Genomic DNA, 23,339 nt, shown 5'->3' on the forward strand with positions numbered 1-23,339 from the left:
TGAATTGATTTGTACATTGCGTGTCATTGGCCTTGTTTGAAACTGTCTGGCTGAAACCAATACATTTTGGATGTGAAATAGTGATATGTTGTTAAAAAAAAGCATTTTGGATGTGAAATAGTGATATGTTTGGAACCAACTATCTTTTTTTTTACAACCTGAGTTAGTGAGTCACCAACCCGACAGACTGTTTTCAAACAGCCACTAAAGTCCTTAGAGTACTGGAGGATATTGCAAGACACATGTAATCTCTTACCATATTACCTCAGCTATAGGTAAACCTCATTTTTTTTCTGGATTTATTGTCCTTGTACAAAAAAAAAAAACATTCTTTCAGTCAGTCACCTTGGGAAGTTGGCCAAGACATAGTTCATTTTCAAATGTATTATTTTTATTTTGCTTTTTTTTTAGTGAAATTTGACAGAAAAAAAATGTGGTTGTACCATCTTGAGTGGAAAAGGAAGACATTGGATGACTCGCTGTGTTTGACTGAAAAATAAGTTGGTTGCATGTGTGTCATAGGATTCAGTTAGTGGCTGATTTTTCTGTTGCATCCAATAAAATAAGTTATTTTTCAGTTACAAGTGAGTTGTGTTGTGTTGTTCATACAACTAAATTGGTCAAAATGAAATGGTATAATAAATGATCAGACATCGTATCATCATAATTTATCCCCGCATCATCAGGCCAGACATTTTCCATCAAGACAGGTCCGCCAAGCATTGAGGGAGACACTAGGTGCGATCCACTTGTCGTCAGCGCATGCATGCGCATTTAGACAGCAATGCACCCTGGATGAAAATGTGGCATGACGGTTAGATTTCCTGTGAAACTTCAAAATTTCGTCGATGTTGGGTCGACGAGGTGACATGTCACATGGTGTCAAACTATCGCGGGATGAATGCGATTGCAGTCAGATCTTGCAACCTCTGCAGTTGCTTATCCCCTTCAACGCTCGCCTGCAGACTGTCTCCGAGGTCACGCGCCCATGAATTGGTTGGTCAACAACTCACTCACGTGTGTATATGAGTCTTGTCTCACACCCCTCCACAAGTTTGCACAGGTCCCCACTTCAGCTCCTCCTTACTGCCTGTCCCCCCACTCCTCACACGTGGTGCGTTAGTAGAGCAAACTGGTGCGAGCTCATCGTCTCGTTCATATTTGTGGCCGACTTTAATAACACCCACATCGTGACAAGTTTTCGCTCACATGCTTCATCAACGTTGATCGACAGCAGCACAAGTCGTATGGGGCTAATGAAACCCATGGCAACATTAGTCCTCTATCATAAGCTACTTTGTACACAACAGCCAAAATGAATATTTAAATGTGACTAAGAGAGGTCAGCTGTGGTGGCAACATGAGGCCTTATATAGTACCATTACATTAAGGGGAGGAACAGGCCAAAAACCTCAACAGTCCACTGGGCAAATGCCCTGTGTGCCTAAGGGCCAATCCATTCATGACTCCGGCTGGCTGTACGTAGGAAGATGTTTGAGTGGGAGGATGGGACTCCAATGGGATGTGGTATCCGATCGGATGTTTATAAAGTCCTGTGGGTCAGTAATAGCTCCCCTGAGCCTGGTCCCCAAAGGAGAGTCCTGGCAGCGGTTACATACCGCCATTCAGACATACCGCCATTCCGACATACCGCCATTCAGACATTGTCTTTTTATTGCAGGAACCATTTTTCCAGCTTGCAGGAACTGTTTTCAGACCCTACCTGTAAGGGCATTTGGACCGTGACAAAATTCAACACTAAATTATACACTAATTCTGAAATTGCGCTGTCACTTTCTCCACTTCCGCTCATGTTGCAAATGCCAATTGAGTTAGAACGTTGTTCACACGCCTTTAACACTAGAACTACCAGGATTTTTCTGCCTACCTAGAAGTACCAGAGAGGGGTCATTTGACCCGGTGGCTTTTACCTAATACACTAATCACTCATTTTGTTATGGTAATGAGGCTGTTAGGGGCCGTGTGGGGTGAGGGGTGAGGGGGTCACACCTTACAGTGCTAACAGCCAAGACAAACAGGGACAGAAAGCTTCTTCCCAAGGGCGGTCAGCCTCCAAAATCACCACAGGTAAATAGCAACTTGCATGAAGATATCAGCAGCAAAGACAGAAAGCACAGTTTGGCGGAGAGTGTGTTACAGTTTTTCTCCATTGGTTTGGCTCATTTCTAGAAACTGATATGTCATTCTCAAAACATGGACAAATCCCAAAACTAATTTGCAGTTCCTCACAACAGAATGGCATTTATCATTGCTTTCATCAAATTTCAAATGCTTTTGTACATGTCTCAATCATTTAGTACATCCTTGCAAATGGCTATGTACAAGTATCCTACAGTTAACACAATCAGCTTACATTTAGTCGAATTTTCAAATGAATGTACCTTGCTGATCTATCCCAATTGGTTGATTCTCAGTGTAATGGTTGTCCTGAAAACATGTCAGCACATTTTCTTCATATAAGTCATCAATGAACGTGTGAATGTCCCATGTGATCATGACGAAACATATGACTGCAACCAGTTTTTCTCGATTGGTTTGGCTCATTTCTTGAAACTGAGATGACATTCCTATAATCATTGGGTCATGTGGCCAAACATTCTTACACTTCTGCAAAACAGTTCAGATAACTAGCAAAATGTCATATACCTCCCAAAACACCTCATTCTTGCATCAGCACTAAACCCTCTCACATATAACTAGTCAGTACCATCAAAATGGCATAGATCCTTCTCAGTTGCTTTGGCTCATTTGCATTCATTTAGTCCTTCTGTCAAAATAAACTGGATGGTTCAGCAAAACTACATGGATCCTCATCACTCGCTCATATCACCCCAAAAACATTTTACCCATGTGTGAAAACTAAATTTCTTCCACACATATATCATCAGTACCCCCAAAATACATTGTCCCTTTGCCATTGTGTAAGCACTGCCAGTCAAAATAGTTAGGTGTTTTGTCTACGTTCAGCTAACAGATTTCGACTATGTATAAAAATGAAAAAGTGAGTGAAACCATTGAAGTTTGACAACACGGATAATTTACCAAGGACATTTATCAGTAACTTTCTTCACTGTAAATTCATATACAGAAAGTAATGCCCATATATCACAGGTTTCTCATGGGTGTGGCTCATTTCTCAAAACAGAGATAATATTCTCAAAATAACATGGACAAATGCCAAAGCAACTAGCAATTGTTCAAAACAGAATGTCGTTTGAAAAGTGTCATGAAATTAGCCAAATAACAGAGGAAACTGTAGTATACACAGTTGTAAAATTATTTTCCACTAACTTGTAAAGTTACAATACCATCTGACCTGTTGAACACTGTCATGAATTTACTATGTAATGCAATTCTTAAAATATGATGTCCTTTACTGTTTTGGGAATTGCGTAGACCACTTTGCATATGATGACTTACACAATGAAATAATGCTGACGTGTTTTGGAGAGGGCAACCATTAGACTGAGAATTGTCTAATTCGTTTAGATAAGCAAGGTCAATTTATTTGGAAAATGTGCTAAATGTAGCCTATGCTGAATGTGTCAACTGAAGGGTATTTGTACATATCCATCGGCAGAGATGTACTAAACATTTGAGACATGTACAAAGCATTTGATATCTGATGAAAGCAATGAAAAATGCCATTCTGTTTTGGGAAATTGCAAGTTGGTTTGGGGATTTGTCCGTGTTGTTTTGAGAATGTCATCTCAGTTTCGAGAAATTAGCCAAACCAATCGAGAAAAACTGTAACGTGTGAATCTCCCATGCCATGTGACCATAACGACTCATGTGAATGTAACCTGGCAATTGTTAGATGGATAAATACCAGTGTATGTGGACTACTGCTTCACTTCCCTCAAGGATTTTATGGTGAAAGAAGCTCCTCTCCATGGAACAGAGATGCAGAGATACAGCACTCAACAGGCATTGGAAATTATCCACACACGCACACACACACTCTGTGTCTCAAGTGACAGCTGTGAGCTGCTAACAGCCACATTTCCACAACAAAAGGATTGTCCGCAGGGGGTCCAAAGGGTCAAATGACCCTCTTGTGGGGCTTTTAGGTAAAAAGGTCAATTGACCCCTCCGTGGTAGTTCTAGTGTTAAGTACTTGCAACAATGTTCAAATGACTCGGAATGACAATCAAATACTGTCGGAATGGCGGTATGTCGGAATGGCACCCCCGGCAGCTAGGGATTGGGGAAATCCATTAACTGTAAAAACCAAAGAGGCTTGAGACAAGAGGGTGTACTGACGTCATAACAGCGTAGTACGGAATGATGGCGAGGGGAGTACAATTCTTCTACGGTCAGTATTGGAAGCATGGTCAAGTGCAATGCCACTTCCGCGAGGGTCGGAGTGTGGAACAGGTCATAGACGGCGTGAATGTGTGTCAGCTATCCTTAATTACCCATAGCAATTACTGCTGACCAACAGCTGCAGTTAATTTGGCCACACACTGAACAATGACAACCGGATATCCTCTTCGGATTTTGCGGATTACGGAAATTGTATCAATCACCCACTGACCATGCGCAAGGGAGTTACTTTTCCAGCCACTCGTGTCCTCAGGCCACGCCCCCGTACTACACCGTGGCCAAAGGATTTACCCCCGAGAGATTGTTCTTCTGTGTCGACTTTCTTTGGTAAAAACCCCATAAGACAGGCTAGTACTTAGGGTTGCCAACAGTCCCTTGAAATACGGAAACGTCCTGTATTACAGTTTTTCTCGATTGCTTACACACATTTTTCGGAATCAGTTCTCGAATTCTCAAAACTCTACACACAAATCGCCAAACCTCACACACAACGGGCAAAACTCCTCACTACCTCTGAAAAATGCACGTCTTGTCTCAAAACAATGTACTCTCTTCTAAAAAGGTTATTTTGTTCTCAAATGACACACACAAGCAGTCATTTTAATACACTCTTATGTGAACCATTGGACACTAATATGCACAAGGTAAAACTCTATACTCAACTTGAAACACAGTAGAAACTTATTTTCTTCAGTGTTCTACTTAGAAAGAGGGTGTTTTTCTGTAGTAAAATACTGAAATGTTGTTTTTAGACTCGGAGTACACAGATGTATATATATTTTACATATTTTTCTGACATTTTAAAAATTGCACTAATTTATTGTAAAATATTGGGTAACCACATGAAAGTGATGTCTTGTATAACATATTTTTGAGTTCAAAAACTAAACAAAATGTGTTTTCTCCTTGCATCCACTCATTTTTCATCAATATGACATGCAATGTGTCCTTATGGGGTGATGATTTCAGATTGTAAACCGGTATGAAGAGTTTGCCCATGTGATGAGGAAGTGAACTTAGTATGGCAGTTGATTTTAGTATTTTGAATGACAGTGTGTTCAATGCGACAACCAGGGTTTTTCTTCATGAAAATTGTGTGTAATCCAGAGAATTGTGTGTAGTGGTTTGAAAAGAGCTGAAATGTGAGTGTAAAGAAGGAATTGTGTTTAGTGTTCAGTGACATTGGTTAGGGGAGTTGGGAAATGGGTGAGATGTTCTGAGAATTGTGTGTGAAGTACCAGAAATTGTGTGTAAGCAATCGAGAAAAACTGTAAGAGATAAAAGTATCGGTTCTGTATTGAACTGAAACGGGACACGGGAGGACGTCAAAATGCAGGAAATCACATTTAAGAAATACTCAATTTTCTTGGGGACGACCCCCGGCACAATGAAGTGTCCCGTATTTTTTTCATTGACAGTTGGCAACCTGGGGTGCGTTTCTCGGAAGCATAGTTGTCAGCCAGCTTGCAACTTGGGTAGTTGTCAATGGGAAATTGCATTGGAAACAATAAAGTAGCCAGCAAAGTTAGCAATTATGGTTTTGAGAAACGCACCCCTGGTTTTACCAGGCCACATAAATTACTTCGTAATTCATTTTTTTGACCTGGATTCTCGATGCTCTGGAGCACAAGGTGGGAGGAGTGAGCTTAGTTCTGGTTTGAAATGAGCGTTGTCCAATCGCTAACAGTTGACGCTCATGACGCATGTTATTATGCGCCCAAGTGCGTTCGCTTATTGGCCGGCTGCCTGGAGGACGACTTAACCTTCCCCAGGTTCAGGCCGACCAGAATGGAGCCGGTGCCGGTGCCCACACCAGTTGCATTCGGCTAAAGTGCTTATCTGCGAGCCGCCCGTGTTCATACCGGGCCCTAAACTTTTCCCGCACGTGACTGTGCTGATGGCCACGCTGTCGTCACGGTTCGCGGAGAAAAACCTAGTATTTTGCAGTTCGCATTGCAAACCAACTTTCCGGTTTGCGAACGCTAAAATCTGTGGCGTGAACACGTCGGCCAGTTCGCTATCAGGTGCGGGAACGGGCCCCGGCACGGTTCTCAGTTGGCCTGAGTGCGCTAAGTGAAGCATAATCAGACTTGCCTGGTTAACACCAGACCTAATCACAAGTGAGATTGTGTAGAACTAAAGGCAGTATGGGAGTTCCCAGGCTATAATCAGACCATTCGTGAATTAGGAATTAATTCAAAATGATTGGCCTGGCCTGTCAGTCTAGGTTAGTATGTACCACCATAGGCAGGCATGCATTTCATTGCTGGCAGACATTTCTATGACGCTTGCATTCACAAGACCAGGGACGGATTGTGAGTGCATGGGCCCCTGGGCCAGACAACAAGAAAGCCCCCCCCTCAATGGGTACAGCGAATGTACAAAATGATTCAGGGTTTTAGGCCAGATGTGAGTGTGGTTAATTTTTAATCTATGTGTGTATTCCAATATGCAACCTTAGTTGCATCCTCCACTTGTGCTTGTGGCCTCGTACCAGGAAGTAATACGTTGTGATGACATCACTGACAGCAGCATTATATTCCAATATCTCGCAAAAGCTCAATTGTAAAGTAATTTTCTCATTTGCAAACTGGATGGTGAATGAAGAATAGTCCCCCGAATTGTTTTTTGTCTTGGCTGACAGCAGGGAAATTGTTTTCTCCACGGAGCGAGGCGGGCCATCAGCAGAACACGAGGCCACAAGCACAAGTGGAGGACGCAATGTGGCATATTGGAATGTACTCAAAGTTGTTGGGGGTATGAGGGATAGTACTGAGGGGAAAAATGTTAAAGTGCAATTTTAATGCAATACTGTATGAGAATGGAAACTTAGAGGCTTGAGTTTCAGGGTACACTTGACTCTCGGGTGCCGTGCCTGGGCCTAAACACGGTAGGCTGTCGCCGTAATCGGTCCTTGCACAAGACTAAAACATATTCATTACACCTTATTATAACGCACGACTAATTGCTGTTGTGTACAAAAAAGGGGTTCCACACGCTTCTGTTTTTACATCTGGTGCATCAACGGGAGGGAGGCAGGTAATCTTGAACGAAGAGAAGACACCGGAGCAGCTCAGATGGGATGCTTTTTCTTTTTAATTCAAGTGCACAACATGTTAGGGACTTAAGTCCCTAAAGTTAAGTCCCTAACATGTTGTGCACTTGAATTAAAAAGAAAAAGCATTCCATCTGAGCTGCTCCGGTGTCTTCTCTTCGTTCATAATAACTGTTGTGTCTTTGACTAGACACAGGGTGCAGGCCCAGGGTGATGGCTGATGGGCATGGGCCCCTTTGTAGAATCCTCCAGCCAGTCAGATGACCGACCAATAATCTAAACATTGGTAACATTTTCTACAAAGTCTGTAGGACTAAAACATCGATTCTCAAACTATGGGTCAGGTGGGTCAAAGTGGGCCTTTAAAGCAGGGGTGTGGAACCTTTTTCATTCGATGGGCCACTTAAAGTTCCTCCAAGGGCCATCAAAGTCCTCCGAGGGCCGCACTATGATCACAAAGCAGGATTTCCCCCTGCCAATATTGAAGCCAGCCAGCTTTAAAACAGATCCCACCTTCTCTAGGTACCGAAATATAACTAACTTGTATTGCAAATGTAATTTCGAAGATTCCTTTACAAAATGTTGTATTTCGTGTGAATCTGCACATTGAAATTGACTGCACATGGACATGGAAATCCCTTGCTAGGCTAAGACTATGGTGGATTAGGGATGTTAACTGGTAACTGGTTAAGCTTAACCGATAGTCGACCGGATCAACGATAACCGGTTACATTTTCTGCCACCAGTTAACCGGTAATAATAATTATAATAATAATTTCCTCCCAAAAAGCCCCCAAAAACGATAATTTTGAGGTTTTGGTACGATAATTCAGCATTTTCCATCTGGCGACACTGGCTGGACATGACGGGTCCTGTCTGAGCAGCAAAAGAAAGGCTTATGTGAAAAATAAAATTAAAAAAATTCAGTGCTGTGCCTATCAGTCACACGAACGTTATATAATTTAAGATTTCCGGTTAACCGGTTAACCACCGGTTAATGAGTCTCAGTAACCGGTTAATATTTTTAAATTTTCGCCATCCCTATAGTGGATGTGGGGGTCGCGAAAATATCCAAAAGTTCAAGAGGGGGTCCCCACTGACTAGCATATAAAAAGAACACAGACACGGGCAAACTTTTGAGCATTTTATTATAACTTAAAATAAATACTACCAAATGGCAATTGCAAGAACACTACTTGGATTCTTGCCCTAGTGTTTTGGTAAGAAAAATCAAAAACAGGCAAACGAAAAAAAAAAAAGGGCAACTGGAGAGAAGAACATCGCAAACTAACGAAACAAAAACAAAATCAAAATAAAAAAAGAAAACAAAAATGTTCTGAAATGCATTGGTCACAGCCTCCATCCATGGAAAGACAAAACACTTCAGGAGAGAAGGGGAGGAGGAGGAGGAGGAGGAGGAAGATAACACTGTCATCATCAACAGCATGAGCAAAAAACAAACAATAACTGTTACAGTAAACAGTAGAAAAGAAAACAACAACAAAAAAAAGAATCTTAACAAATGAGGAGGAAAAAAAACAGATGACCACATGTGTAGGCCATCACAGAATAAGGGAGAGACGTTTTTTTTCTGATGTCTTGCAAAGAGAAAGACACGTAGAGAAAGTAAGAGCGAGAGATAGATAGAAGGAGATCAAGATGATTCTGTAGTGTTGGGAGGCACCACCTGTTAAGAAAGGGACGGATGGGTTGTACCAGGTTACCAGTGGGAAGAGGTACTTGCAGGCGTGTGTTTATGTTTGTGTACGTATGTGTTCTCTTGGGTGTAGGGGTGGTGGTGTGGAATTGGAGGGGGGGGTGTTTATCGGTAGTCTTGGTAACAGTTTCTATGGTAAAAACCACAAAACCCCACCAACAGTTCGGGAAAAGGGAAGGGGAGCGAAAAGATGAGGAGGGTGCCCGTTTTATTTATCTTTCTTTCTTTTTTTTAAATCACTCTGTTCACCCCCTCCCAAAAAAATACCACCCCAACCCTGAAAAGTCTAGCCTGAGTATCATCCTCCGTAGTGACCGCGCTAGCTCAATACTTTCGCTTGCTGACCACGGAGTCTGACCCTGCAGCCACCCCTGGCAGTTGGAATTCAGATATTCGTTCAGTATCTGAACAGCCAATAGGCTCGCTGATAGTCTAAGCCCCTCCCCAAGCCCTCTTACATATTCAACTGAAATACAACAACTTGATGATGGCGATGTGATGTCTGTAACCAGGACATTTGATAGTGCTTGGTGTAAACTGGGACATTGCCGTCCGCCAAGACCTTTGACGGGCTTTCGGCACTGACACTGCGCAGCTCTTGGGCAGTCACACTGGGCGTTTCTCTTCTGTTCACTTTAATGGTTTTAGTTGACAGTTAATATCTTCATAACAAGGTTGGAACAAGCGCAGCCCCATTTCAGTGTTACTTTTTTGCTGTCACACTCGACGCATATACACAGACACAAACTGGGAAGGAGAGAGGGTGGGGGCTGCTCCGTGGGCTGTGCATTTGGCGCATATTAAACAACGCAACTAGTAGTTTCCCAATAAAATTTGAATCATAATGCCGTGGATCCAATACTATAATATCATATAATATTGTCCTTAAGTCTGAGCGATGCATTGATTATTTGTTTAGGGTACGTTTTCTGCCAGCTAAATGCAAGGGGGAAGGGGGCTATATTAGCAAACAAGACGATTGCACAGTTAGCCTGCTAATTTTAAATATGATCACCTGGAGCTAATAGCCTTCACATGGCTTAATCCATCCCTGTTATCAGTCCGCTTGAGGTTTTTGCTTCGGGAAAGTGAAAAAATGAGGTCCTAATTAATCTTCAGATGGTGTCGGACCCTGACGGGTCCACGTTGTATGTCTCCCTGAAATCGTAGGTTTTTGACGGACCTAGACAAGTTCTACACTCCTTAGTTACCGTTGCTGAGCTCGGATTGGTTGGCGGCCGTTTGAGGGAGGGGTTTTGCGAAAGGCTAATTCCCTCATTAAGTGAGATAATTTCCAACTGCCGGGGGTGGCTGCAGGGTCAGACTCCGTGGTCAGCAAGCGAAAGTATTGAGCTAGCGCGGTCACTACGGAGGATGATACTCAGGCTATGAAAAGTCATCTTTATACATGAAATTAAAATGTACGTAATGCAGTATAATGTCATTTTTGTTCTGTTTGTTCTAGCTTAAACACCCCTATCTCTCCTTTGCATGTTTTTTTTTCTTTTTTCACCTTTTCGTTCATTTTTGTTTTTTTTTCCTCCTTCGCTGTCTTTTGTACAGTAATCAGCCAAGTATTTGCACAATACACAAAAAAATATGGGGGAAAAACCCAAAATGAAACAGGAAGCCACAAGTTTTCTGATCAAATCAGGACCCTGTTTCTTGAAAGCATCATTGTTAAATAGTTAGCAACTTACTAGGTTTCCAATGGGAAATTTCACTGCAACCAAGTAAGTTGCTAACTTAGTTAGCTACGATGTTGTCGAGAAAAGCACCCCCGATCAGTTAACCAAGACATGGAAAAAAACAAGGCATTGCATATGTACATCAACAAAAATAATAATTAAAAAACAAAACAAAAACTCTGGACAATGCAGAGGACGAACGTAAACGTTCAGGAAACGTTTGGAGAACATTCACAAGGAATGCAATGTTCCCTTGGAATGCCAAACCCACACCGCCAAAAAAATCTCCCCTGTACTCATCACACATCGATATAAACACTAGATGCCGTGTGCATTTTGACGTGTCCCAACCCCCGGGCGCCGCCATCTTGGGCCAGTATAATGATATTTCTCACAGATGTGAGCGCCACCTACAGGATACCGCACGTCTCACATGGTCACCCATTGATGGCAGCAATATGTTGTTGTTTAAAGATGGTGGTGATCTGACTCAGAGTGCGTTGCAATATGCGACCTTGCCTCCTCCACTTGCTTCTTGTCATGATGACATCACTGACAACAGCATTATATTTCAATATCTTGCAAAAGCTCAATTGTAGAGCCTTTTTCTCATTTGCAATTGGGATGTTGAATGTTGAATGAAAGTTGTTGTGGCTAGGCTGACAGCTGGGAAACTTAATCGTTTTCTCCACGGAGGAGGGGCCAGGAGGCGGGACGAGGAGACAAGTGCAAGTGGAGGAGGCAAGGTCGCATATTAAAACGCGCTCTATAGCTGTTTGCTCCAATACGAGGGAGTGGTCAACGCAGGATCTAGTGTTCATATCTTATCATCATCACACAGCTGTACCCAACCCCCACCCTCTATATCGCCCCCCACAGTGCCCACTCTGCAACTGCAACTACAACTGCGTGGCTCAGTGCATGTGAGGAATAGCTGGAAAGAACCATCTTACGCAAAACACTCTTCCATACATACATACAGACACATACATATTTAACAAGCACACGCTGGTTCCCAAGATGCACCAACAACAAACAAAAAACCCACCAGTGCCTGTGGGGGTTGCCTGGACTTACTCCTACTTACACAGTGCTCTCATACTACTGTACATACACCATCAAGCACACACACACACACACACATTTCCACACATACACATACAAACTCATACTGAACGTCACCATTCTCTTCCTTACCCTGGGGCCATTTGCTACCAGGGACGGGCAACCCGTATGCTATGCATTAGTTAACAACCCAGTGCCACAAACAGCTGCCTGTAACAACTTCGAAATGTTCCGTTTTTTTTTTTTTTTTTTTTTTTCAGATTTTACTATGGATACGCATGTGTTTGAGTAAAACAAACATTGTTGTTTCATTCGATAAACTAATGGCAACATTTCCTCCGAGTTTTGAATGAAAATATTGTAATTTAGAGCATCTATTAGCAGAAAAGGATGTGTCTGTATAGCAAATGACCTGGTTATACCATATCAAATGTTTGAATTAGACAGCTTAAAAACCAGGCCATTGGGGAATATGCGACACTGTATTGTAAACTAATGAGTCTAGGTTGACCATCACTGATGACTACCTACAACGCGTGTCTACCTGTGCCATAATAACTATAACCCACCTTAACCACCTTAACCCAAACGACCCAACCACCTTAACCCAAACGACCAAACCACCTTAACCCAAACGACCCAACCACCTTAACCCAAACGACCCAACCACTCTGCTGCACCCTGTTACAGTATCTCGGGTGTGTATTTTGCAGTCAGTAACAGAAAGCAACACTACACAGAAAAAAACAAACAAAAAAACAATGGTATATCCCATGCACCCCCCTTGCAAACCAAACAAACAAACAGAAAGATGTAGCAAGACACCCCCTTCCCCCTATAATAGACTTTTTTTGATAATTTCTCTCCCGTCTTGTAGCATGTCCATATTTCAAAGGCTAGACTATCTATTCTGTATCTATTAGTGTAAGCAAATATGTAGCAGTAGTGACACTGAGTTGGTCTCCCTGTTGCGGAGAGAGAGAGAGAGAGAGAGAGAGAGAGAGAGAGAGAGAGAGAGGGAGAGAGCGTGCGAGAGAGAGAGAAAAGGAGAGAGCGTGCGAGAGAGAGAGAGAGAGCGTGCAAGAGAGAGAGAAAGGGAGAGAGCGTGCGAAAGAGAGAGAGAGAGAGCACGAGAGAGAGAGAAGAGAGAGCTTGCGAAAGAGAGAGAGAGCGAGAGAGAGAGAGAGAGAGAGAGAGAGAGAGAGAGAGAGAGAGAGAGAGAGAGAGAGAGAGAGAGAGAGAGAGCGAGAGAGAGAGACCTTTTACCTGTAGTAGAGCAGTGAGATCGCTCTGTCCGTTAGCAGTGTTTGAGGTGTGGTTGGCCTGAGAGTGCGTGATACAGTGTCTGGCAGTCCGGTTCTGTTCTGGTTTGTGTGTGTGTGTGTGTGTGTGTGTGTGTGTGTGTGTGTGTGTGTGTGTGTGTGTGTGTGTGTGTGTGTGTGTGTGTGTGTGTGTGTGTGTGTGTGTGTGTGTGCGCGAGTGTGTTTGCGTGTGTGCTCCTGTTATTTGCATGTATTTGTGCGTGTGATTGCATGCGTGTCTGACTGTGTGTGTGTGTGTGTGTGTGTGTGTGTGTGTGTGTGTGTGTGTGTGTGTATTAGTTTGTGTGTGCGTGTATTCCTGTATCATAAAAAATCTCTGGCTGTAGGCTCTACTACTACTGTATATACGGTAATCCTCCACAGAACTAAACACGAAAACATGTATGGGAGTATGGGAATGAGAGGACAGTATCTTGTTAAACTAGCTCTTCCTCTGTCTCATTTGCAGGGCTTTAAATTAACACCAACCAACCAGCCAAATGCTCGTGAAATTTCAATTTGGCTGGTAGAATAGATCACCTTACTAGCCACTTTGACCCATTAGTGAGTGTGTATTTGGCTAGTAATATTTACGTCCACTAGCCATTTTGGTTGGTGATGAAAAGAAGTTAATTTAGAGCCCGGCTCATTTGTATGTGTGTGTGTGCGCGCTTGTGTGTTTTTTTTTGCCCCCTATTTGTTTCATGGAGAATAGACATTGTTCCTATGACGACCAGGGGAAGCTTGTACGAGTGCCTGAGTCCCATAATCTGGAACCAATCACCACACCCTGCTTTGAAAAAACTACTACGGGAAGGGAACAGACAAAACAAATAAAAACAAAATTCAAACAAAACAGAAAAACTACGTAATTACAGTGACTAAATCCATTTGCAAACTAAAGCTGGACAACAAAGCAAACCCATATCGTATCATATGGGCGCCGCCTCGCATCTAGCCCACACCAGTCTGTCTACCTGTCTGTCTGTCTACCAGTCTGTTCATCCATCTGTCCGTCAGCTCTGCACACATAAGGCAACATATTTGGTCTTGTTCCCCAGTACGGCTCTTTTAAAAACGAGGGAAAAACAAACTAAAAAGAAAATTAACAAAAATTAGCTCATCATCCTCATCATCAATTTCAATACTGATAGATATTTTTTTTTCTTAAATAACAACAAAAAAACTTGTTGTAAACAAATACTGGAAAAAAAAAGAAAATCAGAAAAAAACAAAATATCACAAGAAAATTCCTATGTCTGTCATATTTTTTTCCTTTTTCTTTTATTTTTTTTTTTATTTGTGGGTGGACGTCCTCCCTCGTCTCAGCCCTGCCCACTGTGCAAATACCCCCTTTTTATGTCCCACTACTTTGATCCAACAGTAACAGAAATCGACAAAAACAAAGAAATGAAATAAAACACACATACACACATGAAACAAAACAAAAAAAAGACAACAAAAATAAGAAAAAAAATAATCGACACCAACAAACAAAACAAACAAACATAAAAGAAAAGATATCCCTGGTTGATAAGCAAGCAGAGAGAACGAACGAAGGAAGGAAGGATGGAAGGAGGGAAGGAAGGGGGGAATGAGGGGAGAAAAAGAGGAGAGAGCTTTTTCCTAGCATGGCTACGTGGTTTCCTGTGTTGTAGTCATAGTAATAGTAGTTAAGTAGTAGTAATAGTAGAGGAGGAGGAGGGAGGGAGGGAGGGAGGAGAGAGGAGAGGTGGGAGTGGTGGGGGTGGGGCCTGACTGGAGAGAGGAGGGCGGGGCGTCACTCGCGCCCACTGGCCGAGTAGGAGAACTGTGGGAAATGTGGTCTTCGCTCATTGTCAGCCGAATCCATGCCGTCTTCATCGACTAGAGGGAGAAGAAAAAGGAGAGAGAGAGAGAGAGAGACATGACCATGAATAGAATAGAAACAGTATGGACATACTTTTTTTTTTAAAGATGGAGCAAGAAAGGTAGACATGGAGAAATATAAATAGAGAAGGAGCATTCGTGAGTGATGGCTAAAAAAGAGACTGACAGGACAGAGATTTGAGGAGAGAGATATGACAGGGATGAAGGGGATTGTGTGTGGCAGAGAGATACACAGAGATAAGAGGAAGGCAGGCTGATGAAGAAAGACGAGAAGAGAGAAATTGAGAGGGGGCAAAAGTGTGTGTGTGTGTGTGTGTGTGTGAGAGAGAGAGAGAGAGAGAGAGAGAGAGAGAGAGAGAGAGAGCATGAGAGAGTTCACTTACACTTCTCCGGCGGGGTGATGGTTATGGTCTGTGCTGTGAACTCTTCGTCGAAATAGCGCGTGTCCGTCTCCGAGCTCACCTGAGGCATGAAGGGCGGAGACAACTAGAGAGAGAGAGAGAGAGAGAGAGAGAGAGAGAGAGAGAGAAATGGATGGAGATATTACTTTGAAGGGAATTAACTATAGTCATACTTTGACTTGGATTACAACCAAGATACAGAGAAGGTAAGACCGTGTGGACACTTATTTTTAAGTTAGGGGATGCGGGCAGGAGTCTAAATGCACATTGCGGTTTTGGCGGGACATGTTGCGCACACCTTGCGGGAGTGGGCTGTAATAGATTCAAGATTCAAGAGTTTATCGTCTTTGTCAAAAAGGCAACGAGATTGTGTTTGGAGTACAACACTCAGTAGTGGGACTAGTAGTAGCAGCACCCAGAGCTGTATATAAAGAGAGTCTGCCCAACTATGGGTTCGAACGTTCGAGCTATTCCGCTATTTTGATTGGTTCTGGGCTGGTCACATGTTTTATGGACGCCATTTTCGTTCCCCAGACATAGTGTGTAGCGCAAGACATAGTGTGTAACGCAAGACATAGTGTGTAGCGCAAGACATAGTGTAAAGCGCAAGACATAGTGTATAGCGCAAGACATAGTGTATAGCGCAAGACATAGTGTATAGAGCAAGACATAGTGTATAGCGCAAGTAGTAAGGGGTAGTACAAAAAGCCGCAAGACAAAAAAAGTTGGGAAACACTGCTGTACCGTACTGTACATTCCTCCAAAAAACACATCTAAAGGCCTTGTGCTCATCACTTGACGAGCTCATCATTCTCAGCCCTTAACTCAATGCCAAAAAAAAAACCTAACTCCATGCATCTTCACGCTGCCTTTGAAAGACTTTGGACTGCAAACAGAAGTCCAGTAGCATTGAAAGACACACTTGGGTCTTCCAACTCCTGACTGTCACCACAAAAATTGGCCACCGTGCAGTGAAAGGAGAAGAGAAGTGGAAAGACCAAATGCCAAAGAAAGAAAGAAAGAAAGAAAGAAAGAAAGAAAGAAAGAAAGAAAGAAAGAGAGGCAGAAAGTGTAGCTGCTTCTACCTTTTTGTCGTAGACCTCTTGCCAGTCCAGGTTATTGAAGAAGCTATGCCTCATGATCTCCTTGGCGTCGTCAGGGCCACCGCCGAGCCTGCAAACGGAACACGGAACACGCCACAAACAATCAGTGGAATGTTCCAGAACACTGTCTCTATGAAAACCAGAGGTTTTTTTTAAAGAAAGCTATAGCTTCAGGTATATGGTGTCAGCACTGGCTTTTCTACAAAAGTAGTTTTGTTATCAATGGATTAATTAATGTAAGTACCGGTAGATACTCCTTATCCCGTTAATACACATTTTATCCAAAGCAACTTTGATAAGAAAGCGACCGTTAATTGAACCTTCACACTGCTACTACTGGTGCAATGTGCAATGGATGATGATTAGCCACCAGGCTGGTCCACTTAAGCCATGAAACCTCCTACACTAAAATGGCAGGCGTTTGAGTTTTACTGGCCAACCCCAGTGGGGCACCTAAGTCACGCCCTCTACTTCCTGGTTCATGGGGCAGAGGGAGTCAAAAAATGATTACTGGGCTTGAAAATGAGTGATTTTTGGATTTGTGGTGCATAGGTGGAGGTCCAAGGTTTGGATTAGTGCCAAAAAAAACACAAATTTTCAAGCCCAGTAATTATTTTTAGACTCCCCCTGCCCCATGAACCAGGAAGTAGAGGGCGTGACTTAGGTGCCCCGTTGATTCAAAACAAATCTGCGTTGTGATTGGTTTGCCAGATTCAGGGCAGTTTGGCAGTTCACGGCTATTGATCAAGGCTAGACCAGTCGCAGGTAAAAAAAAAACAAAACAAAAATCAAAGTCAAATCTCTCTCAAACTAGGGATGCACCGATACCGATACTGGTATCGGTATCGGCACCCGATACTGCTCATTATACTCGTATCGGCAAGTGCTTGACGAGTACGAGTACCAGGAACGATACCGCTATTACACAAAACAATGCTAAATCTTGTCACGTTCTGTGGACTTGAAAGCAGCATGGAAAAAAGTGCCACCTCATACATTTACTAACATTTAAATCTACATGGAAATGGACAATAAAAATATCACAGGTGGAAAAAAACAAGGCCATGCATTTATTTTCATTGTATTTTGGTGGTAAAAGGTATCGGTATCGGTTAGGGGTGGTACGGTTGACAAAATTCACGGTTCGGTTCATTTCACGGTGTCAAGGTCACGGTTTTCGGTTCTCTACGGTTCATTTTTTTAGTTCATGATAAATGATGCCCTGGGAATATTAAACAATATTTATATAACTGCAGTTATAAAGTGATGTATAGGCTTATAATAGGCTTATCGTATAGGCTCATAATGTAAAAATGGTGTGATTTTAATTGTGTCATCCTCTGATTGGTCTTATACGCTAATGTTTTAATCAGAGAGACTGGATAAGATACTCCTAGAATGTCTGTTTTACATATTTTTCTGGGCAGTACATGAATTGCGGTTTGCGACGGATTGCACGGTTCGGTTCGGTATGTGTGTGAATTGTACGGTTTCGGTTTTCGGTGCGGTTTGTGCCATCCCTAGTATCGGTACTAGGTATCGGCAAGTACACACATTAATGTACTCGTACTTGTATCGGTTTTTAAAAAAGTGGTATCGGCGCATCCCTATCTCAAACCCATGTATACCACTCACTCACCTCTTGTTGGGGTCTTTGATGAGCAGTCCTCCCAGGAGCGACTTGGCGTCGGAGGACAGGGTCCTGGGGAACTTGATCTCCTCCATGAGGATCAGCTCAAACAGCTTCTCGTGGTCCTGGTTGTAGAAGGGCAGCCGGCCGCACATCATCTCGTACATCACCACGCCCAGGCCCCACCAGTCCACCGCGCGACCATAGTCATTATCCTCCAGGACCTGAGCGGAGAGAGAGAGAGAGAGAGAGAGAGAGAGAGAGAGAGAGAGAGAGAGAGAGAGAGAGAGAGAGAGAGAGAGAGAGAGAGAGAGAGAGAGAGAGAGTCACCTACACATGTTACACACATCATCTCGTACATCACCACGCCCAGGCCCCACCAGTCCACCGCGCGACCATAGTCATTATCCTCCAGGACCTGAGGGGGAGAGGGGGAAGGAGAGAGAGACAGAGAGAGAGAGAGAGAGAGAGGGGGAGAGAGAGAGAGAGAGAGGGGGGGGGAGAGGGGAGGAGAGAGAGAGAGAGAGAGAGAGAGAGAGAGAGAGAGAGAGAGAGAGAGAGAGAGAGAGAGAAAGAGAGAGGGACAGAGAGACAGAGAAAGAGAGAGAGAGAGAGAGAGAGAGAGAGAGAGAGAGAGAGAGAGAGAGAGAGAGAGAGAGAGGGGAAGAGATAAAGAGAGAGAGAGAGAGAGAGAGAGAGAGAGAGAGAGAGAGAGAAAGAAAGAAAGAAAGAAAGAAAGAAAGAAAGAAAGAAAGAAAGAAAGAGAGAGAGAGAGAGAGAGAGAGAGAGAGCGAGCGATAAAGAGAGAGAAAGAGAGAGAGGGGTTACACACAGACCCCACCAGTTCACCGCTGTCCTCCAACACCTGGGGAGTTAAATATACTGCACACATTTTACACACATACGTACATTGTAGAAGCAACGATAGTTCACCACCTAACCTTTGCCATTGTCTTCTAACACATAAGGATTACTGATTATTTCTTGCCTGTAGTCATTGTCTTCTAGTTCCTTGGAATAAATACAAATACGGACACTACACACACGGACACTACCACAAAGACAAACACAAACACAAACACACACACACACGGACACACACACACACACACACACACACACACACACACTAGAGCGTGGCTCGGGCCGGTTTTTTCTGTCCGAGCCTGGCCCTCAGCCGACAGAAAAGTGATCAACCCCGACCCGAGCCCGAGACTAATTAAAATGTTTGTGTCCGAACCCGTCCGAAGCCCGAGACCACTGTAATAACAACAGAACCTGTGCGCAAGCAATATTTTCTATGTGGCCTCCTTCATACTCAAAATAGCACGTGATAAATAGCCAGGATAGGCAACTAGGATGAGGCAATTTGCTGTAGCCTAATTTAGTTACGCACGCATAGTAAGTATAAACACACGCATACATGTGACAGCGCACCTTATGCTTCTTTCGGTTAGACCAGAGATGTTGGGTGCTGTGATCAAATGCATGGGAGGGGCGTGAGAGGATAAGAAAGGCGAAAACTAACGAATACGGTTTGGATGCAGTCAGCGCGGCTATGGACGCATTTGTTACGTTACTGTTAGTGTAAATAAATCCCCGCGAGCCGGTGAAGATGCCACTCCTTGTCGTTAAGAAGGATGGGCTATAAGTTCACCCCGAAGAACAGTAGCCTGTTCGGCCCTCCAAGAGAATGTCATTTCCCCTGATGTCCATGCGGTCAATATAAAATCAGGAAAGGTTGCACGCGCATAGTTACAACTGTAGGCTACAGTAAAAGTGACAAGAATTAAGAACCTACGTGAAGGACATGAAATGTCACAGCGGACAAAGTAGTAACAGGAAACCTCTTCGCCCCTACCTTAGGCAACTCCACGTAGCGTGTGCGTCTTCTTTAATCCATATTATGCTCCTTGCTACCCCTTGCTGGAAATGTAATCCTTGGCGAGCAATGCAGTGACAAACTTCGTCATTTTATGTTCAACATTTAAGACAGCACAGAAGGCATGCTAAAACATGGCCTACACTAGGCCTACAACAAAAGACCACGCGTTCACTGACAACTGTATTTGGCGCTTATTAAGAAAGCAAGTTGACTCGGCATTCCTGCTCGGCTGACTGGGAGTGAGCGTCCATGTTGCCACTGGTAACTGGCGCGTGCATACAGCCAATAATAATCACTCGCACGAGTAGCCTACCAACATTTTCATTTATGCATATTCAATTACTTATTTTTTAATCACAAAACTGCCGTTTGCATGAACTGAAACGTTTCCTCTGATTGCTTACAATTTTCACAATGTCTGTTTGGTTCAAGCCCGAGCCCGACCCGAGTCCGACAGATATTCAATTTTTTTTGTCCGAGTCCGGCCCGGCCCGTCGGGTTCCGACCCGGCCCGTCGGGCTTCGGTCGGGTTGCCATGCTCTGACACACACACACACACACACACACACACACACACACACACGTGGCCTCACCTCTGGTGCCAGGTACTCTGGTGTTCCACAGAAGGTCTTCATGGTGGCGGTGTCAGTGATGCCCTCCTTGCAGAGGCCGAAGTCTGTGATCTTGATGTGCCCGTCTTTGTCCAGCATCAGGTTTTCCAGCTACAAAAAAACACATCACATCACATCACATCGCATCACATCACATCACATCGCATCACATCACATCGCATCACATCACATCACATGCTACAATGCTACACGGATCCATTGACTTTCACTAGCTTAGCGACATATTCCCTCTTTTAACTTGTCTTAAAGCAAGACAACGCTTAACATGACAAATAAGACACTTAACCACCTTTATAAACCCCAGCCAACGATTTTAACTGTATTAAGCCCCAAAATAGTGGCATACCCCTTTAAGTGCTGCTTAAATGTGTGACAGTCCAGCATCAGGTAAGCAGTCTTGCCGGTTGCTACGTACCTTGAGATCGCGGTAAACAATCTTGGCGGAGTGCAAGTAGTCCAGAGCGGAGACGATTTCCGCCCCATAGAAGCGCGTGCGGTCCTCCGAGAACACCCGTTCTCTCGACAAATGAAAAAACAGCTGCCCAAGACAAAATCACACACATTACATTAAACCTAACTGACGCCTTTATCCAATGCTACTTTTTATATTGGGCACTTCAACCATGGGGAGAGGAAAAGAGTGGTAAGGGTGAGGATTGGTCCTGCAACCTTGTGATCATACATACGTAGCTTATGGATGACTAGACTCTAAAGGCCATATCATGTTTTGTGTGTCTTTAATGTGCGTTTTCATGTGGATTGTGGAGAAGTGTCATGCAAGACAAATTTCTGTGCAAACAGACAATAAAAGTTTATCTTATCTTATCTTAGATGCAAATGTACTTATTGCAAGGTTCCTCAGACATGAGTCAGACAACAACAAAAAAACACACTGACCATGACGCATGCCATAGCATTGGTGTATTTTTTTTATACTTAGGGGGCCATTGGCAGGCTTATGATTAGGCCAAGGGGGCGTTGGGAGGCTTGTGATGAGGTCAAGGGGGTGTTTGTTCAGAATAGGTTCAGAATCACTGGTGAATTGGTTCTGAAGGAAGTTAGGACATCCCATAGTTAACATGCAGATGAGTTACAGAGTCACACGGGAAAAGAAGGAGGAGGATGTTAACGTTATCGTTGCCAACCTTTGGGAAAACAAAAGAGCAAAGCCTCTTACCTCACCGCCGTTAACATACTCCATCACAAAACAGAGACGATCCTTGGTCTGGAAAGACCACTTGAGGGACTGTAGGTCCAAACAAAAACAAAAACAGAAAAGTTATTGAAAAAAACAACAACAATGCTCCACAAAAAGTATTGATTTATTTTATTTATTAAGCTGATGATACACCATGCACCTTTTTTAGCAACTCTTTTGGACAAAGACATTACAATTTTACAACATTATTTCTTTTGTAAAGTTTCTCTCAATTTTTTTAATCAAAAAATCATCTTATAAAATTAGGAACCAATCAATCATGTCGTTTCCTAGCAACGCTGCTCAAAATGTATATCATCATCACCTTCATTAGGGACCATAGAGCTCGAAAGTCCCGCCCCTTAGTTCCGCGTTTCAAGGGACCTAAGCTGACCATCTAACAACATGGTAGCTAGTAAATATATTCTGATCTCAGTCATGATATGCGCTGGGCTACAAATATGTTGTTTAAGAGGCTAGATAAAGATTATTCATGCAGAAGTATCAATGTTTTGTTCCGAGGCCGTCGGCATGAAAAATGTGAAGAAACACAGCTTTCTAAAAAGTTTGGGGGTTCGTACGAAAAATTAAGCAAAAATATCAGAAACAACATATATGGAGCCCGTGGCACAACTCGAAGGGGATCGAAATATCATTTTAATACCGCCATTGGATTACATGCTACGATTTTCGGCTAAAAACGCCGTTGAGGTCCCATGAGATTGGGGGAAGTGACGTCACTTTCGAGCTCTATGACCTCTTTCACACTTTTAAAGGGACACTGTGCAGGAAATGGTCAAAATAGGTACTGCAACTATGCTGCTCATTGAAAATGTGTCGCCTATTGCCAAATTTTACCTTTTCATGATAGTTTACTAAGTAATAAAATATTTTCTAGTATGGCCCAAGTACAGTCATTTTTGCAGCTAAAAATGGTTATTTCTGAAAATTCAAAATGGCGGACCATGGAGAAGATCCCCCTTTTCATGTATGAAAAGTGCAATTTTTCCAGTCATAATGAATACTTAGAATTTCATGGTGGTGGTAAATATTAATGAAAAAGGTAACATTACTGAATGGGTAGCATGCATTCTGGAAATAAACAACTAAAAATCGCACACAGTGTCCCTTTAAACATGAATGGTTTTCTCCTACTCACAGTTAAAAATGGATGCCTGGTGTTTTTCAATACTCTGCTTTCTGTAAGTGTGTGGGCAACCTCATCCTGTAAAAGAGAGAAAGATGGAGTTAAAGATAGAGTTAAGGGTTAAAGTTAGTATGAGTTACAGGAATAATAAAAAAAAAAGTTATAAGAGAAAGTGTTACAGAAAGAAAGAAAGAAAGAAAGAAAGAAAGAAAGAAAGAAAGAAAGAAAGAAAGAAAGAAAGAAAGAAAGAAAGAAAGAAAGAAAGAAGAGTTAAAGAACATGTGAAGGAAAGAAAGAAAAA

The 23,339-nt window shown here is 42.9% G+C and overlaps 2 protein-coding genes across 2 annotated transcripts in view; one reads left to right on the forward strand and one right to left on the reverse strand.

Moving 5' to 3' along the window:
* The window catches only part of pus10 (pseudouridine synthase 10), a 22,798-nt gene extending 22,214 nt beyond the window's left edge, over positions 1 to 584 (forward strand). Inside the window, exon 18 of the mRNA XM_063198136.1 lies at positions 1 to 584. This exon is cut by the window's left edge and continues 307 nt beyond it. The gene's annotated coding sequence lies outside the window, so the exon portion shown is untranslated.
* A 9,930-nt stretch (positions 585 to 10,514) lies between these two features.
* Positions 10,515 to 23,339, reverse strand: part of akt3b (v-akt murine thymoma viral oncogene homolog 3b) — a 48,131-nt gene continuing 35,306 nt past the window's right edge. Inside the window, exons 7-14 of the mRNA XM_063197705.1 lie at positions 23,051 to 23,116; positions 21,871 to 21,939; positions 21,109 to 21,231; positions 20,655 to 20,783; positions 18,186 to 18,400; positions 16,529 to 16,616; positions 15,426 to 15,528; positions 10,515 to 15,039 (exon numbers count right to left, since the gene is read on the reverse strand). Of these exons, the coding sequence (XP_063053775.1) occupies positions 14,954 to 15,039; positions 15,426 to 15,528; positions 16,529 to 16,616; positions 18,186 to 18,400; positions 20,655 to 20,783; positions 21,109 to 21,231; positions 21,871 to 21,939; positions 23,051 to 23,116 (879 nt within the window). The 3' untranslated portion in view covers positions 10,515 to 14,953. The remainder of the gene's footprint in view (positions 15,040 to 15,425; positions 15,529 to 16,528; positions 16,617 to 18,185; positions 18,401 to 20,654; positions 20,784 to 21,108; positions 21,232 to 21,870; positions 21,940 to 23,050; positions 23,117 to 23,339) is intronic.

This window comes from Engraulis encrasicolus, chromosome 1, assembly GCF_034702125.1.
Source record: "Engraulis encrasicolus isolate BLACKSEA-1 chromosome 1, IST_EnEncr_1.0, whole genome shotgun sequence".
In the NCBI taxonomy this organism is placed as follows: domain Eukaryota; kingdom Metazoa; phylum Chordata; class Actinopteri; order Clupeiformes; family Engraulidae; genus Engraulis; species Engraulis encrasicolus.